The sequence below is a fragment of the Saccoglossus kowalevskii genome, chromosome 3, assembly GCF_978046115.1.
Source record: "Saccoglossus kowalevskii chromosome 3, keSacKowa6.1, whole genome shotgun sequence".
Taxonomy (NCBI): Eukaryota; Metazoa; Hemichordata; class Enteropneusta; family Harrimaniidae; genus Saccoglossus; species Saccoglossus kowalevskii.
In genome coordinates this window covers 12,177,116-12,198,305 of record NC_140643.1, presented here as the reverse complement: position 1 = coordinate 12,198,305, position 21,190 = coordinate 12,177,116, and the positions used below count along the sequence as shown (strand labels likewise).

General features: G+C 35.7%; 1 protein-coding gene across 2 annotated transcripts in view; it reads right to left on the bottom strand.

Annotated features, from left to right (window-relative positions):
• Window positions 1-16,372: 16,372 nt before the first annotated feature.
• The window catches only part of LOC102806633 (YY1-associated factor 2-like), an 81,042-nt gene continuing 76,224 nt past the window's right edge, over window positions 16,373-21,190 (bottom strand). For both annotated transcript variants that reach the window (XM_006818831.3, XM_085496769.1), the window contains one exon: window positions 16,373-20,610. In XM_006818831.3, coding sequence (XP_006818894.1) covers window positions 20,373-20,610 — 238 coding nt within the window. In that variant the 3' untranslated portion in view covers window positions 16,373-20,372. The remainder of the gene's footprint in view (window positions 20,611-21,190) is intronic.

Genomic DNA, 21,190 nt, shown 5'->3' with positions numbered 1-21,190 from the left:
ACGTGTCGTAGATTGCAGATACGGGCATGCAAAATACACTTGTGAAAAACTTGAAGTCTGGCGATTCTAAAAATATATACTTTCCCGGGTCTATTTGTAGTCATTTAGTCACAATTAGAAGATGAAAACAAGTATGCAAATAATAGTCCCGCTACCTTAAAGCGCGGCTCCGCAATCCCAGGAATTGCACCAATGCATCATGGGAAATGTAATTTGCATGGTCCGCCCAGTTGTTTACTTGGTACACAGCTGTTATCATTTCAACTGAAGGCGTTAACTCCGTAAGCTAACATCATGCATTACGCTATTATCTGATTTGAAAGGACTTGCTGAATCCCGTTGTTCGACGTTCACTGGGCCTACGCACTCTTTTGAAAGCCGTTTTCTGTGTTTGTTTCGCTCGTGGTCGACTGTAAAGCACAATTTCTGTAAATGGCGTTACGGCATTGTAAGGTTCTCTCTGAATTGAGCTCATGCCTTTGCTTTCTTGATATTGTACTAATATGTTACAAGTGCGACCTTTTTATACAATGTATTTATTCATTCACTCGTACGTTACGAGTGCGACGTATTCATACTACGTACTGTGCTATGTTGCCCTTTTCAGGGCCAACAAATATTCCAAAAAGAGAACTACCGTATTGTCAAATACTTGCATCATGAAATAACTGTAGTTTATTTGAATGACCTACACAATGTAGTTGTCGTACAACGTTTGCCATAATATGTCTTGTCGGCTCGGCAATAATGACGTTATGCAACGTCAAAAAAACAAAAATAAAAAAAACTTTATTATACGTATACGGCTGTGCGGCACGGGTCCGACGCCAAATATACATAAATATATGCGCGGCTCATACTAATACGTGACAAAAAGGGCTAAATATTTCACTGCAGGGACATGTTTCAGGGAACATTATAATTTTTTGTGAGACCTTTCAATTTATTTATTTCGAGAACGAAGAGAAATTTGAGAAGCATACTCGACATATTGTAGGGGACGTATTTGGGACTCCCTCGACTCTTTTCATCGATATCAGCCCTGTAACCGCGAATGTCTTTCTTTGCACACACACACTACAGAAATTATTGGTATGTTTACGCAAAGTCCCTCCCCTCTCGCGCACACCCCAGCTCGTGCGATTCGCACTCGCTCGGATCGGACCGCTTCGTGGAGCGCCGACGATGTCCCCTGAGATGAACGGACGGACAAACAGCTCACAGCATATCATTTCTTATTAGCTCCACGATATCACTTACATGATCAACTCCGTAATTACATAAACATACCTAGAGATTGAACAAATAACTCGGGATTAACACCTTACATTTGCATAAACCCATGACTGACAGCCAGTTTGAGCAGTCAAAACGACTGTTTGAATCATGCTTTTCCGTCGCTTTTACGCGGAAATCGCACTGACATCGCACCAAACTCGTAAATTAACATCGCAGTTGTATCGCGGACATATTCATGTTTGTGTACAACATGAAAATAAAGCACCACAGGCGTTAAGATTGCCGAAAAGAGTGATTTTGCAGAGCACCCCAAAGAGATGTTTCACGCTTGAGTGTCATTTGCATACTGAAAAGTGGCGGCCATCTTTCCTTTTATACACCCAGACCCGCGGTTTAAGTCAAATTACATGTACCTATTTCAACAGGGTTTTATTGTAAGACAGTTTTAAGAAGTTTTTGAACATTGTCAGTTTATTATATTTATGTACTCTGGCCTTGGTTCAGTTATAGTAGCATTGTATTGCTGATGAAATCATAATGCAAACAAAATATTTTATCTATTCATAGACCCTCTACTAGAGGGTCTATGATCTATTGTAGCACTAACGAGCAATCAGAGCATGATGGAAAGATTTTTTAATATTGGCCACTAGATGGCGCTATCAGATGTCAAATATCTTGCATCACATCAAGGCTTCTCTGCACATACCAAACTAATATTGAAGATGGGTATTTTTAATAAAATATATTTTAGTTGCTTGAAAATACTGTTCGTATGATTCAAAATTATGCTGAAATATTTGTAAAATGGGTAAAATATGATGCTTTGTATTTGGTGAGAAAAATATCTGGCTGTCAAAGAATTAACATTAAATAAAAAAGTACATGCAGCACACTTGTATATTGAGTAATTGTTATCAGTTAAAATTATTATTTTTAAGGATTGCAATTATTTTTACATTTGCTGATTACTAGTAGTATATGTTATATAGCGCCCTCTATCACAAAGAATAGAATTATGTACTGGACGTGCATGATCCATTTCTTATGTTTTAATGTTTTACTTAACTACATGTTAATAATACATACTATGTTACTTTTAAATAAATGTATCTGTTGCATAGTATAATAATTGGTCTACCAATCAAAAGTTATGTTACAAAGACAGCAGTTAGGGCAAATGTTATTTTTCAACTTCACTGCAAAATACCACAAGTCGCACAAACTTTCGAATAGAATATTTTTCACTATTTTTGTTTCCTCTATTTATTGAAGGTGAATATTATTATTATGCGAGTTTGTATTTGATGGTATTTGATTTGATGACACTGAGTCTCATTGACATTGACACCGAGTCTCATTGACATTGATACCAAGTCTCATTGACATTGACACTGAGTCTCGTTGATATTGACACAGAGTCTCATTGACACCGAGTCTCATTGACATTTACTCTGAGTTTTATTGACATTGACACCGAGTCTCATGGATATTGATACTTAGTCTCATTGACATTGACGCATAGTCTCATTGACATTAACACCGAGTCTCATTGACATTTACTCGGAGTCTCATTTACATTGATAGCTGTCTTAATACACTACAAGTGTATACATAGATTACTGTGTTGTACATAACTTCAATAAGTTACTGATATCTGTGAACTATTACATCCCTGTAGGCTTTTGTAATCCTGATAGCATTGAATCTCAGCTTGCTTATCTGGATGCTGTCATCACTTTAGTGACTCAAATGTATGACTAGGCATGATGGATTTTTACTTCTGTTTGCCATCTGCTTTGCTAAGATTGCCCGTATAATCACTTTTTTGTGTGTAGCATCTTCATGTATTAACTTTCTGTTATTTTTTTGGGCTGATTTCGCCAAAAATTTGCAGGCCCGCCATTGCCTTGTCAACAATCAAAACAATTATTTTTGAATACCTTCACTCCAAATGTATCTCTTCCTCTTGGAGTAAAAACTTTGAGATTGGGCCTAAAGTTATTATTTGTTTTTTTCATATCGTTTTTTCATTGCCAAGCAATTTGACCTCAAATTTTTCTGTGAATTAGGTGGGGGAGGGTATTGGTCAATCATCACAAGCATTTTACACCTGTACTCAAGAATGGTGGAAATTTTAAAAGAAAAAAAAAAACAGTCCTGTCCTACGTTTGCCATGACAATGGTTAATGTCTCAGACATATTTCATTCTGATTTACTTGATTGTATGCCTAAAATTCCTATTTTATTTTTGAGTCTGTCCTACCATTATCATGGCAACAGATTGTTTGGAGCAGAGCCAATCAGCCTTGCCTATACCTTTTGATATATCACAGAGTTAACTGAATTCTCCAGATTAGCTCTAGTGGCTATAACTCTTGGTGACTCATAGATGTGACTGAACCCAAAAGACTATAACTTCTGTCACTGTATATCTTGATATATCACAGAGTTAACTGAATTCACCAGATTAGCTCTAGTGGCTATAACTCTTGGTGACTCATAGATATGACTGAACCCAAGAGACTATAACTCATGTCTCTATATATCTTGATATATCACAGAGTTAACTGAATTCTCCAGATTAGCTCTAGTGGCTATAACTCTTGGTGACTCATAGATGTGACTGAACCCAAGAGACTATAACTCATGTCTCTATATATCTTCATATATCACAGAGTTAACTGAATTCTCCAGATTAGCTCTAGTAGCTATAACTCTTGGTGACTCATAGATGTGACTGAACCCAAGAGACTATAACTCATGTCTCTATATATCTTCATATATCACAGAGTTAACTGAATTCTCCAGATTAGCTCTAGTAGCTATAACTCTTGGTGACTCATAGATATGACTGAACCCAAGAGACTATAACTCATGTCTCTATATATCTTCATATATCACAGAGTTAACTGAATTCTCCAGATTAGCTCTAGTAGCTATAACTCTTGGTGACTCATATATATGACTGAATCCAAGTAACTATAACTCTTGTCTCTTTATATCTTGATATATCACAGAGTTAACTGAACTCTCCAGATTAGCTCTAGTGGCTATAACTCTTGGTGACTCATAGATTTGACTGAACCCAAGAGACTATAACTCATGTCTCTATATATCTTGATATATCACAGAGTTAACTGAATTCTCCAGATTAACTCTAGTATCTATAACTCTTGGTGACACATAGATATGACTGAATCCGAGTAACTATAACTCATGTCTCTATATATCTTCATATATCACAGAGTTAACTGAATTCTCCAGATTAACTCTAGTATCTATAACTCTTGGTGACACATAGATATGACTGAACCCGAGTAACTATAACTCATGTCTCTATATATCTTCATATATCACAGAGTTAACTGAATTCTCCAGATTAGCTCTAGTAGCTATAACTCTTGGTGACTCATATATATGACTGAATCCAAGTAACTATAACTCTTGTCTCTTTATATCTTGATATATCACAGAGTTAACTGAACTCTCCAGATTAGCTCTAGTGGCTATAACTCTTGGTGACTCATAGATTTGACTGAACCCAAGAGACTATAACTCATGTCTCTATATATCTTGATATATCACAGAGTTAACTGAATTCTCCAGATTAACTCTAGTAGCTATAACTCTTGGTGACTCATAGATATGACTGAACCCAAGAGACTATAACTTTTGTGTCTATATATCTTGATATATCACAGAGTTAACTGAATTCTCCAGATTAACTCTAGTAGCTATAACTCTTGGTGACTCATAGATATGACTGAACCCAAGAGACTATAACGTCTGTCTCTGTATATCTTGATATATCACAGAGTTAACTGAATTCTCCAGATTAGCTCTAGTAGCTATAACTCTTGGTGACTCATAGATATGACTGAACCCAAGAGACTATAACGTCTGTCTCTGTATATCTTGATATATCACAGCGTTAACTGAATTCTCCAGATTAACTCTAGTAGCTATAACTCTTGGTGACACATAGATATGACTGAACCCGAGTAACTATAACTCATGTCTCTATATATCTTCATATATCACAGAGTTAACTGAATTCTCCAGATTAGCTCTAGTAGCTATAACTCTTGGTGACTCATAGATATGACTGAATCCAAGTAACTATAACTCTTGTCTCTTTATATCTTGATATATCACAGAGTTAACTGAATTCTCCAGAGTAACTCTAGTGGCTATAACTCTTGGTGACTCATATATTTGACTGAACCCAAAAGACTATAACTTCTGTCACTGTATATCTTGATATATCACAGAGTTAACTGAACTCTCCAGATAAACTCTAGTAGCTATAACTCTTGGTGACTCATAGATATGACTGAACCCAAGAGACTATAACGTCTGTCTCTGTATATCTTGATATATCACAGCATTAACTGAATTCTCCAGATTAACTCTAGTAGCTATAACTCTTGGTGACACATAGATATGACTGAACCCGAGTAACTATAACTCATGTCTTTATATATCTTCATATATCACAGAGTTAACTGAATTCTCCAGATTAGCTCTAGTAGCTATAACTCTTGGTGACTCATAGATATGACTGAATCCAAGTAACTATAACTCTTGTCTCTTTATATCTTGATATATCACAGAGTTAACTGAATTCTCCAGATTAGCTCTAGTGGCTATAACTCTTGGTGACTCATAGATATGACTGAACCCAAGAGACTATAACTTCTGTCTCTGTATATCTTGATATATCACAGAGTTAACTGAATTCTCCAGATTAGCTCTAGTAGCTATAACTCTTGGTGACTCATAGATGTGACTGAACCCGAGTAACTATAACTCATGTCTCTATATATCTTGATATATCACAGAGTTAACTGAACTCTCCAGATTAGCTCTAGTGGCTATAACTCTTGGTGACTCATAGATTTGACTGAACCCAAGAGACTATAACTTTTGTCTCTATATATCTTGATATATCACAGAGTTAACTGAATTCACCAGATTAGCTCTAGTAGCTATAACTCTTGGTGACTCATAGATATGACTGAACCCAAGAGACTATAACTTTTGTCTCTATATATCTTGATATATCACAGAGTTAACTGAATTCACCAGATTAGCTCTAGTGGCTATAACTCTTGGTGACTCATAGATTTGACTGAACCCAAAAGACTATAACTTTTGTCTCTATATATCTTGATATATCACAGAGTTAACTGAATTCACCAGATTAGCTCTAGTGGCTATAACTCTTGGTGACTCATAGATTTGACTGAACCCAAAAGACTATAACTTTTGTCTCTATATATCTTGATATATCACAGAGTTAACTGAATTCACCAGATTAGCTCTAGTGGCTATAACTCTTGGTGACTCATAGATTTGACTGAACCCAAAAGACTATAACTTCTGTCACTGTATATCTTGATATATCACAGAGTTAACTGAATTCTCCAGATTAGCTCTAGTATCTATAACTCTTGGTAACTCATAGATATGACTGAACCCAAGAGACTATAACTTTTGTCTTTATATATCTTGATATATCACAGAGTTAACTGAATTCTCCAGATTAGCTCTAGTGGCTATAACTCTTGGTGACTCATAGATATGACTGAACCCAAGAGACTATAACTTCTGTCTCTGTATATCTTGATATATCACAGAGTTAACTGAATTCTCCAGATTAGCTCTAGTAGCTATAACTCTTGGTGACTCATAGATGTGACTGAACCCGAGTAACTATAACTCATGTCTCTATATATCTTGATATATCACAGAGTTAACTGAACTCTCCAGATTAGCTCTAGTGGCTATAACTCTTGGTGACTCATAGATTTGACTGAACCCAAGAGACTATAACTTTTGTCTCTATATATCTTGATATATCACAGAGTTAACTGAATTCACCAGATTAGCTCTAGTAGCTATAACTCTTGGTGACTCATAGATATGACTGAACCCAAGAGACTATAACTTTTGTCTCTATATATCTTGATATATCACAGAGTTAACTGAATTCACCAGATTAGCTCTAGTGGCTATAACTCTTGGTGACTCATAGATTTGACTGAACCCAAAAGACTATAACTTTTGTCTCTATATATCTTGATATATCACAGAGTTAACTGAATTCACCAGATTAGCTCTAGTGGCTATAACTCTTGGTGACTCATAGATTTGACTGAACCCAAAAGACTATAACTTTTGTCTCTATATATCTTGATATATCACAGAGTTAACTGAATTCACCAGATTAGCTCTAGTGGCTATAACTCTTGGTGACTCATAGATTTGACTGAACCCAAAAGACTATAACTTCTGTCACTGTATATCTTGATATATCACAGAGTTAACTGAATTCTCCAGATTAGCTCTAGTAGCTATAACTCTTGGTGACTCATAGATGTGACTGAACCCGAGTAACAATAACTCATGTCTCTATATATCTTGATATATCACAGAGTTAACTGAACTCTCCAGATTAGCTCTAGTGGCTATAACTCTTGGTGACTCATAGATTTGACTGAACCCAAGAGACTATAACTTTTGTCTCTATATATCTTGATATATCACAGAGTTAACTGAATTCACCAGATTAGCTCTAGTAGCTATAACTCTTGGTGACTCATAGATATGACTGAACCCAAGAGACTATAACTTTTGTCTCTATATATCTTGATATATCACAGAGTTAACTGAATTCACCAGATTAGCTCTAGTGGCTATAACTCTTGGTGACTCATAGATTTGACTGAACCCAAAAGACTATAACTTTTGTCTCTATATATCTTGATATATCACAGAGTTAACTGAATTCACCAGATTAGCTCTAGTGGCTATAACTCTTGGTGACTCATAGATTTGACTGAACCCAAGACTATAACTTTTGTCTCTATATATCTTGATATATCACAGAGTTAACTGAATTCACCAGATTAGCTCTAGTGGCTATAACTCTTGGTGACTCATAGATTTGACTGAACCCAAAAGACTATAACTTCTGTCACTGTATATCTTGATATATCACAGAGTTAACTGAATTCTCCAGATTAGCTCTAGTATCTATAACTCTTGGTAACTCATAGATATGACTGAACCCAAGAGACTATAACTTTTGTCTTTATATATCTTGATATATCACAGAGTTAACTGAATTCTCCAGATTAGCTCTAATAGCTATAACTCTTGGTGACTCATAGATGTGACTGAACCCAAGGGACTATAACTTTTGTCTCTATATATCTTGATATATCACAGAGTTAACTGAATTCTCCAGATTAGCTCTAATAGCTATAACTCTTGGTGACTCATAGATGTGACTGAACCCGAGTAACTATAACTCATGTCTCTATATATCTTGATATATCACAGAGTTAACTGAATTCACCAGATTAACTCTAGTTGCTATAGCTTTTGGTGACTCATAGATTTGACTGAACCCAAAAGACTATAACTTTTGTCTCTATATATCTTGATATATCACAGAGTTAACTGAATTCACCAGATTAGCTCTAGTGGCTATAACTCTTGGTGACTCATAGATTTGACTGAACCCAAGAGACTATAACTTCTGTCTCTATATATCTTGATATATCACAGAGTTAACTGAATTCACCAGATTAACTCTAGTGGCTATAGCTTTTGGTGACTCATAGATATGACTGAACCCAAGGGACTATAACTTTTGTCTCTATATATCTTGATATATCACAGAGTTAACTGAATTCTCCAGATTAGCTCTAGTGGCTATAACTCTTGGTGACACATAGATTTGACTGAACCCAAGAGACTATAACTTCTGTCACTGTATATCTTGATATATCACAGAGTTAACTGAATTCTCCAGATTAGCTCTAGTAGCTATAACTCTTGGTGACTCATAGATGTGACTGAACCCGAGTAACTATAACTCATGTCTCTATATATCTTGATATATCACAGAGTTAACTGAATTCTCCAGATTAACTCTAGTGGCTATAGCTTTTGGTGACTCATAGATATCACTGAACCCAAGTAACTATAACTCATGTCTCTGTATATCTTGATATATCACAGAGTTAACTGAATTCTCCAGATTAGCTCTAGTGGCTATAACTCATGGTGACACATATATATGACTGAGCCCGATGGACTAGTACTTCTGTCGCTAAATCCCTTGGTATCTCGAGTGGTTAAGTGAAATCTTCACATTCAAGTGGTTGTAAAGCTGAGTGGATATATGCATTGATAACAATCGTCAAACGGGCTGACTATATTATTAAATGTTTGATTGCGATCATTTAGTCTAATTTTAGTGGCTGTAACACTTGCTATCTCACAATATGTTTGTAAGAACATCAGTTTTTATATCGATCTATTGATGACTCTTGTTGACTTGATTTGTTTATACACCCTACCCACCTCCTGGGAGAGGGGAATTGTCACGCGATCAAAACCTGGGCACATACAATCTTGATGGTCGGGGTCAATATTTCCATGATTTCTACATGCAGGGATAAACTCTGCATAGAGCTAGTGATGGCCCCGATTTGATATTTAGGATGCACATGCTAACAGATAATTTAGAGTATGAATGCAAGGCAATAAAATAGTCTATATATAGTTAGTTCCATTTATATAATAATGCGTTTGGAAATCCATTTCAGTCACCTGAGGGTATCAGGATGCCCCAGGGGTTGAAGACTGACGTCTTCACACAAAGCCAAGTGGTTGAAACTATTGATGACTCATTAGGAGCGCTGGACTCAATGGTCTACTGCTTCTACTATCCCAGTGGCTGTATACTATACCCTTGATGGTTTACTGACTAATTCCAGTGGGCGCATGGATATGCCAGCTCATTGTAACCAGTGACTGTAACTGCCAGTTAATGCTTCCAATATGGTTACCTCACGGCTATCATGTACATTACATAAACCATGCTTGGTCGGGACTGTATTTGAGATTACAGCTCACACTATTCTGTCGGTCTTCCAAATACATGCATGTATATTCTCCAAAATCATTACCAAATTATCAAATCATGTATCACGAGTGTCTCAATCTACAATCGTCTTTTGGATACAAGTAATATCGGATGAGATTGCTTAAATAAAATGAGACAGTACTCAGTGGAAGACTAGGAAGATTATAGTAGCATTTCTTAGACTTTTGTCATAATTTCCATTACAATAATCAACATTGATAGCCACGCAATCGGTAAATTACTAATGCATCAACCGTCACTGATGATGATGATGATCACGTCGTAATTCTTCTCTAATGCACGACTTTGATCAGGTTATGCAACATTCATGCAGCTTCCCTTAGGAACTATCATGACATCACCAAGTAACCATGACGACCACAACATATTATTCCATCACCGACATTTCAAGTAGATAATTTCTCTTGTAAAAAACATAATTGTCCAAAAAGGAAATCTGTAAACATAGAGAGGTTAAGAATTATAATGTTATCTACTTTCAAATTTATAGAATTGAATAGATATTTTGTCAATAAATTATTATAGTCGAACTAAAGCAATGACTTATTTCACGTTGCTCAAGAGATTGTCGATGAAGACTGGTTCACTGCTTTAATGTCGCAATCAATGTTCATCTACAACTTTCACCACTTCAATAAATTACATTTTCAACCAACCCCCAGAGGAAAACTTTTGATAATATCAAAGGGTTGATTGGATGAAGCCCTGGAAAGCAGATGGATTCGGTAGGATTTAAATAAAAATGTGTGAGGACATTGTCTAAAATGAAATTGCTTTTTAATGTATGGATGTGTTAGTTATTTGAATGAAAGAAATTGTGCAATGTGTGCAAGGGGTACAGCGCTTGGTATGTAAAACATGCATACTGAAATAAGTCATTTCTGCGTATTATAATTAGTAATAAAATGTTATATATCTATTGAAATGTACTAGTAGCAATGGAATAGTAGCTGGAAAATAAACGAGGAAGACTACGAGGTACTTGAGGCTCAGTGGCGGATCCAGCAAAATGTATTGGGGGAGTCCAAGCTTCGCTTAAGATATACGGAGCGTAAATCGCAGAGAAGCTATGCGTAACACAGATGATATGAATCATCATGCGGTTGGAGACGTGCCCCCTCCCCTCTGGATTCGCCACTATTGAGGCTCAGTAGGACGATTACGAAAAGGGGGGACACGTAAAATTTAGATGCACGCATAAAAGAATTCCAGAGAACCTAAGGAAACAGAAACGACTGAAGATGACCTAGTTTCCACACAGATCGCCAAATAATTAGAAAGCAGACTGTGACCAAGAGTTACTGCATACATGACTAACAGTATAATAACCAACCTCCAGCAACATGTAGTCAATTACAATTCCCACCCTATTTCATCCTACCCTAATATTACTATCACTGTTAAGCCTTTCAAATTCATCCAATTCATTTGTGAAACATGATAAAACTAGTTTGGTTTGCATACAACTGCATTAGTACCTGAAAATGAATAATATTTACAAGCAATTTCTTCTTATTAGAGATGACGTGTTGCTTTTTTCGTTTTGCGAAGTCATAAATTCAGTATTTTGTAATGGCAGCATTGCAGGTGCAATTATTATACACCAGTTAACATAATATCAATATGCGGTACATAGAAACAATCTCCATGGCAACCATAATCCAAGAGGATCGTCTTAATTACAAGTCTGTGGGAATTACGTACCACAAATATTAGCTGCTGAAACTATCTCTCAAGGTGATTCGGGTCGAACCGAAGATGATATGTTATCTTGTTCGGTACTTTCAATGTTGTCGGTTAATGCCACTATGATACTGACCAAATTATTGGAATCGCAAGTTATTGAGAAACAAGAATTCGAAATGCTATAGACAATTTGCAATATACACTGATAAATTGGAAAGATTATTTCTTCACATCTTGATGATGAAAAAGATGCATACTATTAGGCTTGTTAAAAATAATCTTTAAATTTATTGTGATATATGTGTAGTAACATACTCAGTAGTGTAAATCAGAATTCGGCTTGAACCGCCTTGAGGAAGCGCACTTGACTTACGAAACGAACATTTCAATGTTATACCTCGTAGCAATCAATTATAATATATATTAGTGCCATATGTTATATAAATAAAATTTAAATTAACTTGTCAACGGGACCGAAACATTTTTTTTTTCAATTCCTATATATATACACAGGTGTATAATGCTATTATTCATAAATTAAATAATATCAGTGCATCTATTCATTGAAAGTACATTACAGTTTGATTTCGTGCATGTGATTTCAAATACACTCAACTCGCTCTATGATCTGTTATTAATGCTAGCTTTTAAATAGGATAGTACGTGCACTTCTACAAAATAATAATATCAATGTATTTCATCATACACGTAACTAAGCAGTGATCAGCGCAGTGTACTGCGTTTGAATATAAACTACAGCCCCAACTCATCTAAGTAGTACATACAACCTGTGAACTATTAACATACATAGCTCACTTAGCAGATTAGCCAGGATTAGGAGACGTCTGATTTAATGTACATGTGAAATATAAACACTGTACAGTATTTGTATAGCAAAGAAACTGTGCAAATTGTTGTCACCCCCCTCCCCACTAATCTGTGTAAAATATGATTTGCATGAAATCGCATATCGATTTACGTCACATATTTTGTAGTTTCCGTGAAACTGGCTTTAGCAGAGACACTTGACATTGGCATTACATCTGCTAGACATTTATCATCAGTGCAGTGTACCAATTATGCTATACTGCGAAAGATCAGCTCCCTGTTGGATATTACAAACCCCTCTAGACATCGCATCTGAAAATCGTAACACCTTGTAATTCCTTGTAAATTATTGACCATAGAAGGGCAGGGAAAACAACCAGACTACATTAATTCGTTATTTAAAATGAAAACACACGCACCAACCCCCAATAGGGTACTTGCACGTACGTTTCCAGTCTCCTGGTACCAAGTTCACTGTGTTCTATTTATAGAGTAAATTTGCTTACTGATCAGGATTACATTGTAATTGTCTCATGGGTGAATTTTAATAATTCATCCTCCGTATCTTCATGCCAGAAAGGATCGATGGTCTCTTACTGGTATTCAAGCAAAAAGTAACATTTTAGGAAATTCCCTATGATTCACTATATCAGTTAGATCTTTCAACACCGACGCTGTTATTTTACTTTCAGTGCAACAACGACATTCCCTTCATCTTTATAAATTTCAGTTGCAGTTGAATCCAACCTGCCAATCAACGACGTAATTTGAAAACGCTCCAATGTTATTCAGTCGGCCAGTTGAAATCTCCTGTGTCGGTTTAAATTGTGAAATATAGAAATATTTATAAAGATTGAGGAAATACCTGTGTTGTACTAAAAATACAAAAGAGAAGAAGGTACAAATGTAGATATAACAGCTTTTTAAAAAAATGTGTCGTAATATTGCACAAAGGATTTATGAGATCAGAGAAGGCAAGTGGTGCGACATGCGATGAAGAACTCACGCGAATAGCGAGATAGTAATCACAAAATCGCAAGGCAAACATAAATTTCTAGAAATACTGATGCAACTGAGCGATTCGGTCTGCTAAAGAAGATGCAAAAAGAGCATTCTCCTGGGGCCGTTTTACCAGTCCTTGCTCACTTGAAAGTGTGTATTACTTGGGGTTGCGTTTTTAAAGAACGATGATAATCTCGCTCACTTCTATACTGTTACACAATCACATTTTTCCAAGCGTCCACTGCCTTCTGTAACCAACGTCATTGGTAAAGCGGGGAAGTCGTCACCGGCGCATGCGTCAGATGGTAATAGCATGTCATTGTTTGCAAACAAGCGTCTATCATATTAGCATGCATTGTTATCGTCGCTTGGGACTCGATTCTTGCACGTGCGCATGGGACGACCCCTCCGCTTTAAAATACGTTTGCCGTACATATCAAAGTTGCAAACTCTTATCCTATTCATACTTGACTTAATATCAAACTGATCAAATATTTGAGTTGTACAAATGATTGAGATGTGAAGAGGGGTAGAATCTTGGATTATATTTACCACACGATTATTTCTTAGAAAACCCGGCAACTCATACTGTTTAGAATCCACGAATGGCCAAATACGAATTATGTAAAACAAAATACATGCATACTATTTTAAACTTTGGTCAGTCTTTGGGTTGTAAATAAAGCTTTCCTTATAAGTCGCGTCCTCTTGCGACGAAAACATTCTGTGACTGCATAGTGAGCGGGATTACTAAAAAAATTACGGGTGGTTGAATTTTACAGGTGTTGCCTTTTATAAAAAAAAAAAAAACTAATCCACTAGATTGTTCAATGGTTGCCATGGGAACGCCAATTTCAAAGAAAACCATTAGTTATTAGTTAAAGATTCTCGTTTCATTTTCATGAGGGGTCGCCCTTGACACATAGTTTGGTAGAGATCTCGATCCGGTTGCCATGGAAACAGTCAATTTCGAGAATGATCTGTTCATAACTCAATTCATTTATAACTCACTGGAGTGATTACTCATAGCCATGGGTGAATGAACAATGTTTTAAGAGAATTTACATTTACTGCGTGCGTGACTCAAAACGGCGCTCGCGTACGACACCTAAACGCCTAACTTTACGTCTTTCCTTCAGCCACCAGGCTCAATAACGAGCACTTTCGTTCAACATAGTATTGTCCATACCATTTACGTCTTGCTTTACTTTCTACGTCAGCATCTCCTGCCAGTTAACAATTATGTGTTTTAACTACATTCATTGACGTTAAAGCGGGAGGGTCGTCATTTGCGCACGCGCGGGAATTGAGTACCAAGCGACGATAACACGCTAAAACGCAAAGGCTCATGGGTAGACACTTGTTTGAAAATAACCAAAAAAAACACAACTTGTACGAAATGGCTGCTCATACTGCATAGGATGACTGTGCTGACGCCATGTACACTGCCACAGAGTACAAGTGAATCCAAGTCATTTACCATCATTTCATTTATTGAATGACAGCTCAAAATGCAATGATCGTTCATGCTTAACTTGTATATAATGTGAAAATACATCTAAGAATGTTTGACGTGACAGGACTCTAGAAGCAATAAATAAATTAATATTATCACTCAATATTCAATTGTGGCATTAATTTACAGCTTTCAAAATGATTTCCCTCATGGTGTAATATCACCAAGTGTGACATCCAAGCAATTGGAAAAAACATAGTCAAACTATAAATACCTTGCAAATGATAGAACATATAACTGTAAAAAACTATTTTAGCTGGAGTTAATTTTCGCTGAAAGGATTTTTTGGTTGTTTTGTATGAAATTTATTTTTACTGATTTGATTAGTTTAATGCAAAATATAGAAAAAAAAGGTATAGTCGCTGGATTTTATTTTCACTGAAAATTAATTTCCATCAAAAATTTTGTATTTTATAGTACTAGAAGAGACTTACAAATAGTTTTTTACTCAACCTTGCCAGCTAAGATCTGTTTATTTGCCAATCACCTCAATACTATACCTTGTTTATTCTACTTTAGCAAGTGCACCTTCTTTGTCAAATTCACATTTCACTATTTCCATATGCTAGTGCATCTCTGATTTGGTGAATGTTTTAGGTGTATGTAATTTATGTGAGATCACCTTGGAATCTATGGAGACGTTATTTACATAGTTTGTGAGAAAGAATATTTACATAGTTTGTCTGTATTGCAGCAGTTCTGATTCGAAGAGTCAGTTAAAAAACGACTTGCAACTTTGCAATACACTTTGGTTTTTGTCCAATCTAGACTTGATGGCGCCATTCTATCAACACACGCATAGTTTAGATCATTCATACTAGACAAGGGTAAAGCACAATCTTCAAAATGATACGAGTTTGTTAAAAATACAGGAACAGTTATTTTGTTAATACTCAAAAATGAAGGATAGTTTTTGAACACCTAGACTAGATTAGCAAATTGTCATGTTGACGATCGCTATAAAATAATGAATCCCACACAGCATGCCATCAGTCAAACATGGCTGTCAAGTCTAGAACAAAGTTACAAGCCATCTTGTTAATTGACTGGCCCAATAATCCTCAGAATCACAGTAAGAGGCTGTGATAATGATAAATACATGCAACTTTCACTCTAAGCAAAGATATCGATAAACATTACAGTCTTGACAATTTTTTTATTATTTTCTGTTAAACTAAAAATACAAACCCTTTGAGAATGTTCAATAGAAATTCCTAACCCAAAGAATTCCAAAATTTCCCCAATCCCAACCCTCATCATTCTACAGTAACAAAATAACTAAGTTGTCATGACAACAAGAACACTGACATTAGTATTCACTGGGCACTTTTAGCAGTTCTTATCTTGAGCATGTCAGTACTGGATACAAGAAGTGAGATCAAGAGGATCCCATGAATTTGTTCATATATCTTACAAGTATGATAAATAAGGGAGTGTAACTTTAATAACCATGTACAGCAATATGCATTGAAGATCTAACAAGTGAATTCTTTGCTAGTGGCGGCCTCATTTCGTGCATGTCAATTGATTGTATTCCTAACCAATATCGTCAAAGAATGAAGTCAACGCTTGGAAAGGTTTGAATGCGTGAACAAAAATGAGCAAGATTTCTTGTTGCATTCACAAACGTGAAACGAACAAATTACACACTTTGCAATTAGGCAAGAACATTATTATCTGAGATGAACACTAATTAGTTTTTTCACAGATTCACTAATTTGCATTAGAATTTCTAGAAATGTAGTTTTGTTTTGAGATTATCTCGCAATTCAAGTGATCTTCATCATATATCATATCCTTGTATAGACTCATTTCATACATCCTTAACACCCAGTACAGATCAATGTGATGTAACACAAACATATCAACAAAACATAATTGTAATATTTTAACAAATATACGAGTGTACAAATTTCACAGAGCTGTTGATGTACTGGTCACCTAATCAATTCCAATGGGATCTTTAACTCCTGTGACATTTGATGATTGGAAGTTACAAGCCCTTATATTTCTTCTCTGCTACTCCATAGCACCATAAAGTACTGGATATATACGTTAATAAATAAATACCACACCAGCCCTATAATTTCCCATGCACTGGAGATGGGAGGTAGATTCCTTATGTACACAGAGATTATATTTTCTTCAAAATGAGTTTTTAAATTTTTTTTAAAAAATTTTTTTTTAAATAATCTCCAAAGAGAAAATAATAGACGAGTCAGCATTGATATGAAGTTATTGTCATGCTCAGGACACCTTAAATAGACTTGCATTTACAGTAATTTGACAACAATCAAACAATATCTACAAATCAGTGTCGCACAGAAGTTCATGCAAGTCAATGTCCAGTAATAGCATCATATGAAACACACTATAAATAGTGGTGCAGAAGATAGGGTTTTAAGTACACCAAATATCCTATTTAGTCTATTAGAAGCGTATGCGCTAACATACATATCAGACAGTGACAAAAATAATTCATATTTTAACATTACAGTACACAATGAAAGCAATGATGGTTTAGGTACATTACAAGATGCGCTTCTAATAGAGGAAATACAGTACTGTGATTTGTTAGATTAAATATTGAACCAGAATTTTATGCAAGAATGCTTTCATTAGAGCAAATATTGCGCACACACCCTGATTTTCAGGAGTTGTGCGAGGAAAAAAAAAATGAATGCTTCCAATCATCGCCTGTGCCGTTTTAAAACATGCAGGTCACAGAAAAATTTTTTTTGTTCAGAGGGTAGAGAAAATGAAAGAAGTAATTCAGTTTTCATCAAAATGAACAAATTTTATAATAATTAATAAGAAGCCACTATGCATGTATTTAGCACAACAAATTAGCCAGAAACTTTTTCGGGGGAGAGCTTTACAAGTACAAGCATAAGAACTTAGTTTCATAAAAACTTCAGAGCGAATATGATGTGTATATTCTATACCCTGTATTTTAAGACTGTACAGGGTATAACATCTACACTGTAAATAAAATTACAAAACTAAAAAATATAAAGCTGCCATACTCTTGGTGCTAAAAATGCCCAGTGCATAATAATTCTGAGTCTATAGATGTTGAATACTTGAAATACTACCATAGAAATCTACCAGACAAAAGAATATTTACACTTGTACATTACATCAACCTCTTTGCATTTAAAATTCTCCGGAAAATATGGTACTTGCATGTACATTTCATTATTTTGTATGTGTAAAATTTGCAAACATTTTGGCAAGCGGTGTCATATTTATTGAGCTAAATGTCGTGATCTTCACTGTCAGCTTGCCATAACAGTTACTAGGGATTATGAACCTGGTTGCTAAGAACCAGTATATTGGTTTCAATTCATAAATATATTTTTGTCGTCGAAAATTATCAGTTGGGCGAAAATGATAATAAAAATTCATAATTTCATGTAAAAAATCATTACCACCCATGTAATGAACAAACAAATGAATGAAAAAAAAACAGAACTTATTTCGTGAACACCATCTATTTCACCACTGGGCTGTACAGACTCTGATGTTGGAACCATCATCTTCACGCCCAAAAAGCTCTCTCAAATTATCTACAATCAAAGTACCTGAAAACATCCTGATCAGGACATGATTTCTGGCACATACCCAAATTCTGCTGTACTGCATTCTCATGTCCTTGTATGCTGCCCTCAACGAATGCAGGCTAAGGAATAGACACCCTGGCAAGCTGTGTGTGGGCTGGACCAGCACTTCTGGTAGTAATTACCAGTAATGTTATAACATCTACATAGCACACATTCATTCATCTATTGGTGAACATGTGAAAGAAAATCTCATATTGATAATTACTTCACAAGACTGCAAGTGTGCAGTCTCTTTGCCATGAATAGCTTGCTGGGGGAGTGGAATATACCGTACTCCCCCCCCCCCCCCCCCCGAGTATAAGCCCAGGGGCCTGAACATGTAAAATCAGGGAAATTAGGGGGTGAGCTTATACTCAAGGACCACCTCAGAAAAGATAATTTGCTGGTGGGTTGTAAATTGTAACAGGCTACTAGCCTGAAATCACAGAAATGCAGCAGACAATCACAAAACACTGTAAAACAGTAATTGCTTGCCTTTTTGTTTGAAAATACAATATTCTCTATAATAAATGTACCAGAATCAATTGGCATTTTAGCTATCATTTACATACAAATTTGAATATAAAGTTAAATTAAATAGTCCCCCCTCCCCCATTACTTGTTGACAGTCAATATGCCTTGTGTCAGTTCATGACTTATTTTTTCTGGTTTCATCCACAATAATATAAAAAGAGGACCAGAAACAAGTTTTTTTTTTTTTGGCTCAGAAAAACAATCATGCTGTTTTACAGTGTATTCCTGGTATACATACAATTGACTTAGATGGCCCAACATCTGTCTCTAAAGTTGCATAAAGCATATATATATATATTGCCTGCCAATGTTTTAACGTTGCATGCAAATATTACAACCTTCAATTACTATTCATTTAGCCAATCAGATAGCCTGACAGTGTTCTACTGAGCAGCATTTAGCCAATCACGGTGTTCTACTGAGCAGCATTTCACAAAAATTTATAATAATAATAAAAGTGATGCATAATGCATTCATTTTTGTCTTCTGGAAATAACGTAATCTTTTCAGCAGTTAACTGACATGGAACCAAAAGCAGGCTGTCTAAAAAAAAAACTAGCAAACGCTTGTAATGGTGGGATGGAAAGCCCACCATTAAATTCTCCAACACAAGCTTCCTGATGTAGATGTTGCATACCAATAAGACGCTGTGGAAAATACAAAATCTCTCTTAACAGCTCCACATATTGGCTTGTTTTTCAAAAGTTGCTGAATCCATCCATAAAAAGGAAGTCTTTCTTTCTTTAGAAGTTCGTTGCACATTCCATATACGAGTTGTTATCTTCAACTTGACGACACTTGTACATGTCAAATCCCATTAGAACATTCGGTAACATCAGTGAGCACCAAATTACTGATGTTACTTACAGAGAACGTGACATCATAGAATATACAGATTTTCAGATTCTTTCAATATATTATCCATCTTCTTCATCATCATTTTTTGTTTTTTTGAAAAAAAAATTAAAATTTGTTTTTATTTTTAGTTTTGCACGAAGTCTCAAAAACCGTTTATGTTTTCATTTGTTTGGTCAGCAAAACTGAATTTGTTATGACTGGAATTGTTGTTGTCACCATGGTTACTCTCCTGTGAGGAAGATGATGACGGGGATGCAACCATCGATGAGGAGATTGAAGATCGGTGTGATGGTTTGTAATCGGTGATGATAACAGTAACGTCATTTACAGTAACAGCCATCGGTGTTCCACTGTTTCTGTCAATGTTCTTTAATCTCGGTCTGCAAAAAAAACAAAATAGAAGATCTTAAGTAATGACAATGATCTACAACATAAAGTTTTTCTGACTGCATAGATTTGTAGAAAAAAATAACATAGTAGCCATACATCATCATCTATACACATAATCACAGTAGCCAGACATCGCCATCTATACACATAATCACAGTAGCCAGACATCGCCATATATACACATAATCACAGTAGCCAGACATCGCCATATATACACATAATCACAGTAGCCAGACATCACCATATATACACATAATCACAGTAGCCAGACATCACCATATATACACATAATCATAGTAGCCAGACATCACCAACTATACACATAATCACAAGCCAGACATCACCATCTATACACATAATAACCATACATCTGCCGGCCATGAAAGCAGTGAAGGGAATAACATCAACAGCAATCTAGCACTGAATACAGGCATGAAAGTATTCTCTGCAGGGTCATCTATCAAAAGGATCATTGCAATTTTGATACAGTAGTTAAAAACAGCTGATTGATACAGAACACACAAATGGATAAATTTATCAGTTCACATTGAGCAGTGCAGCAATACACAT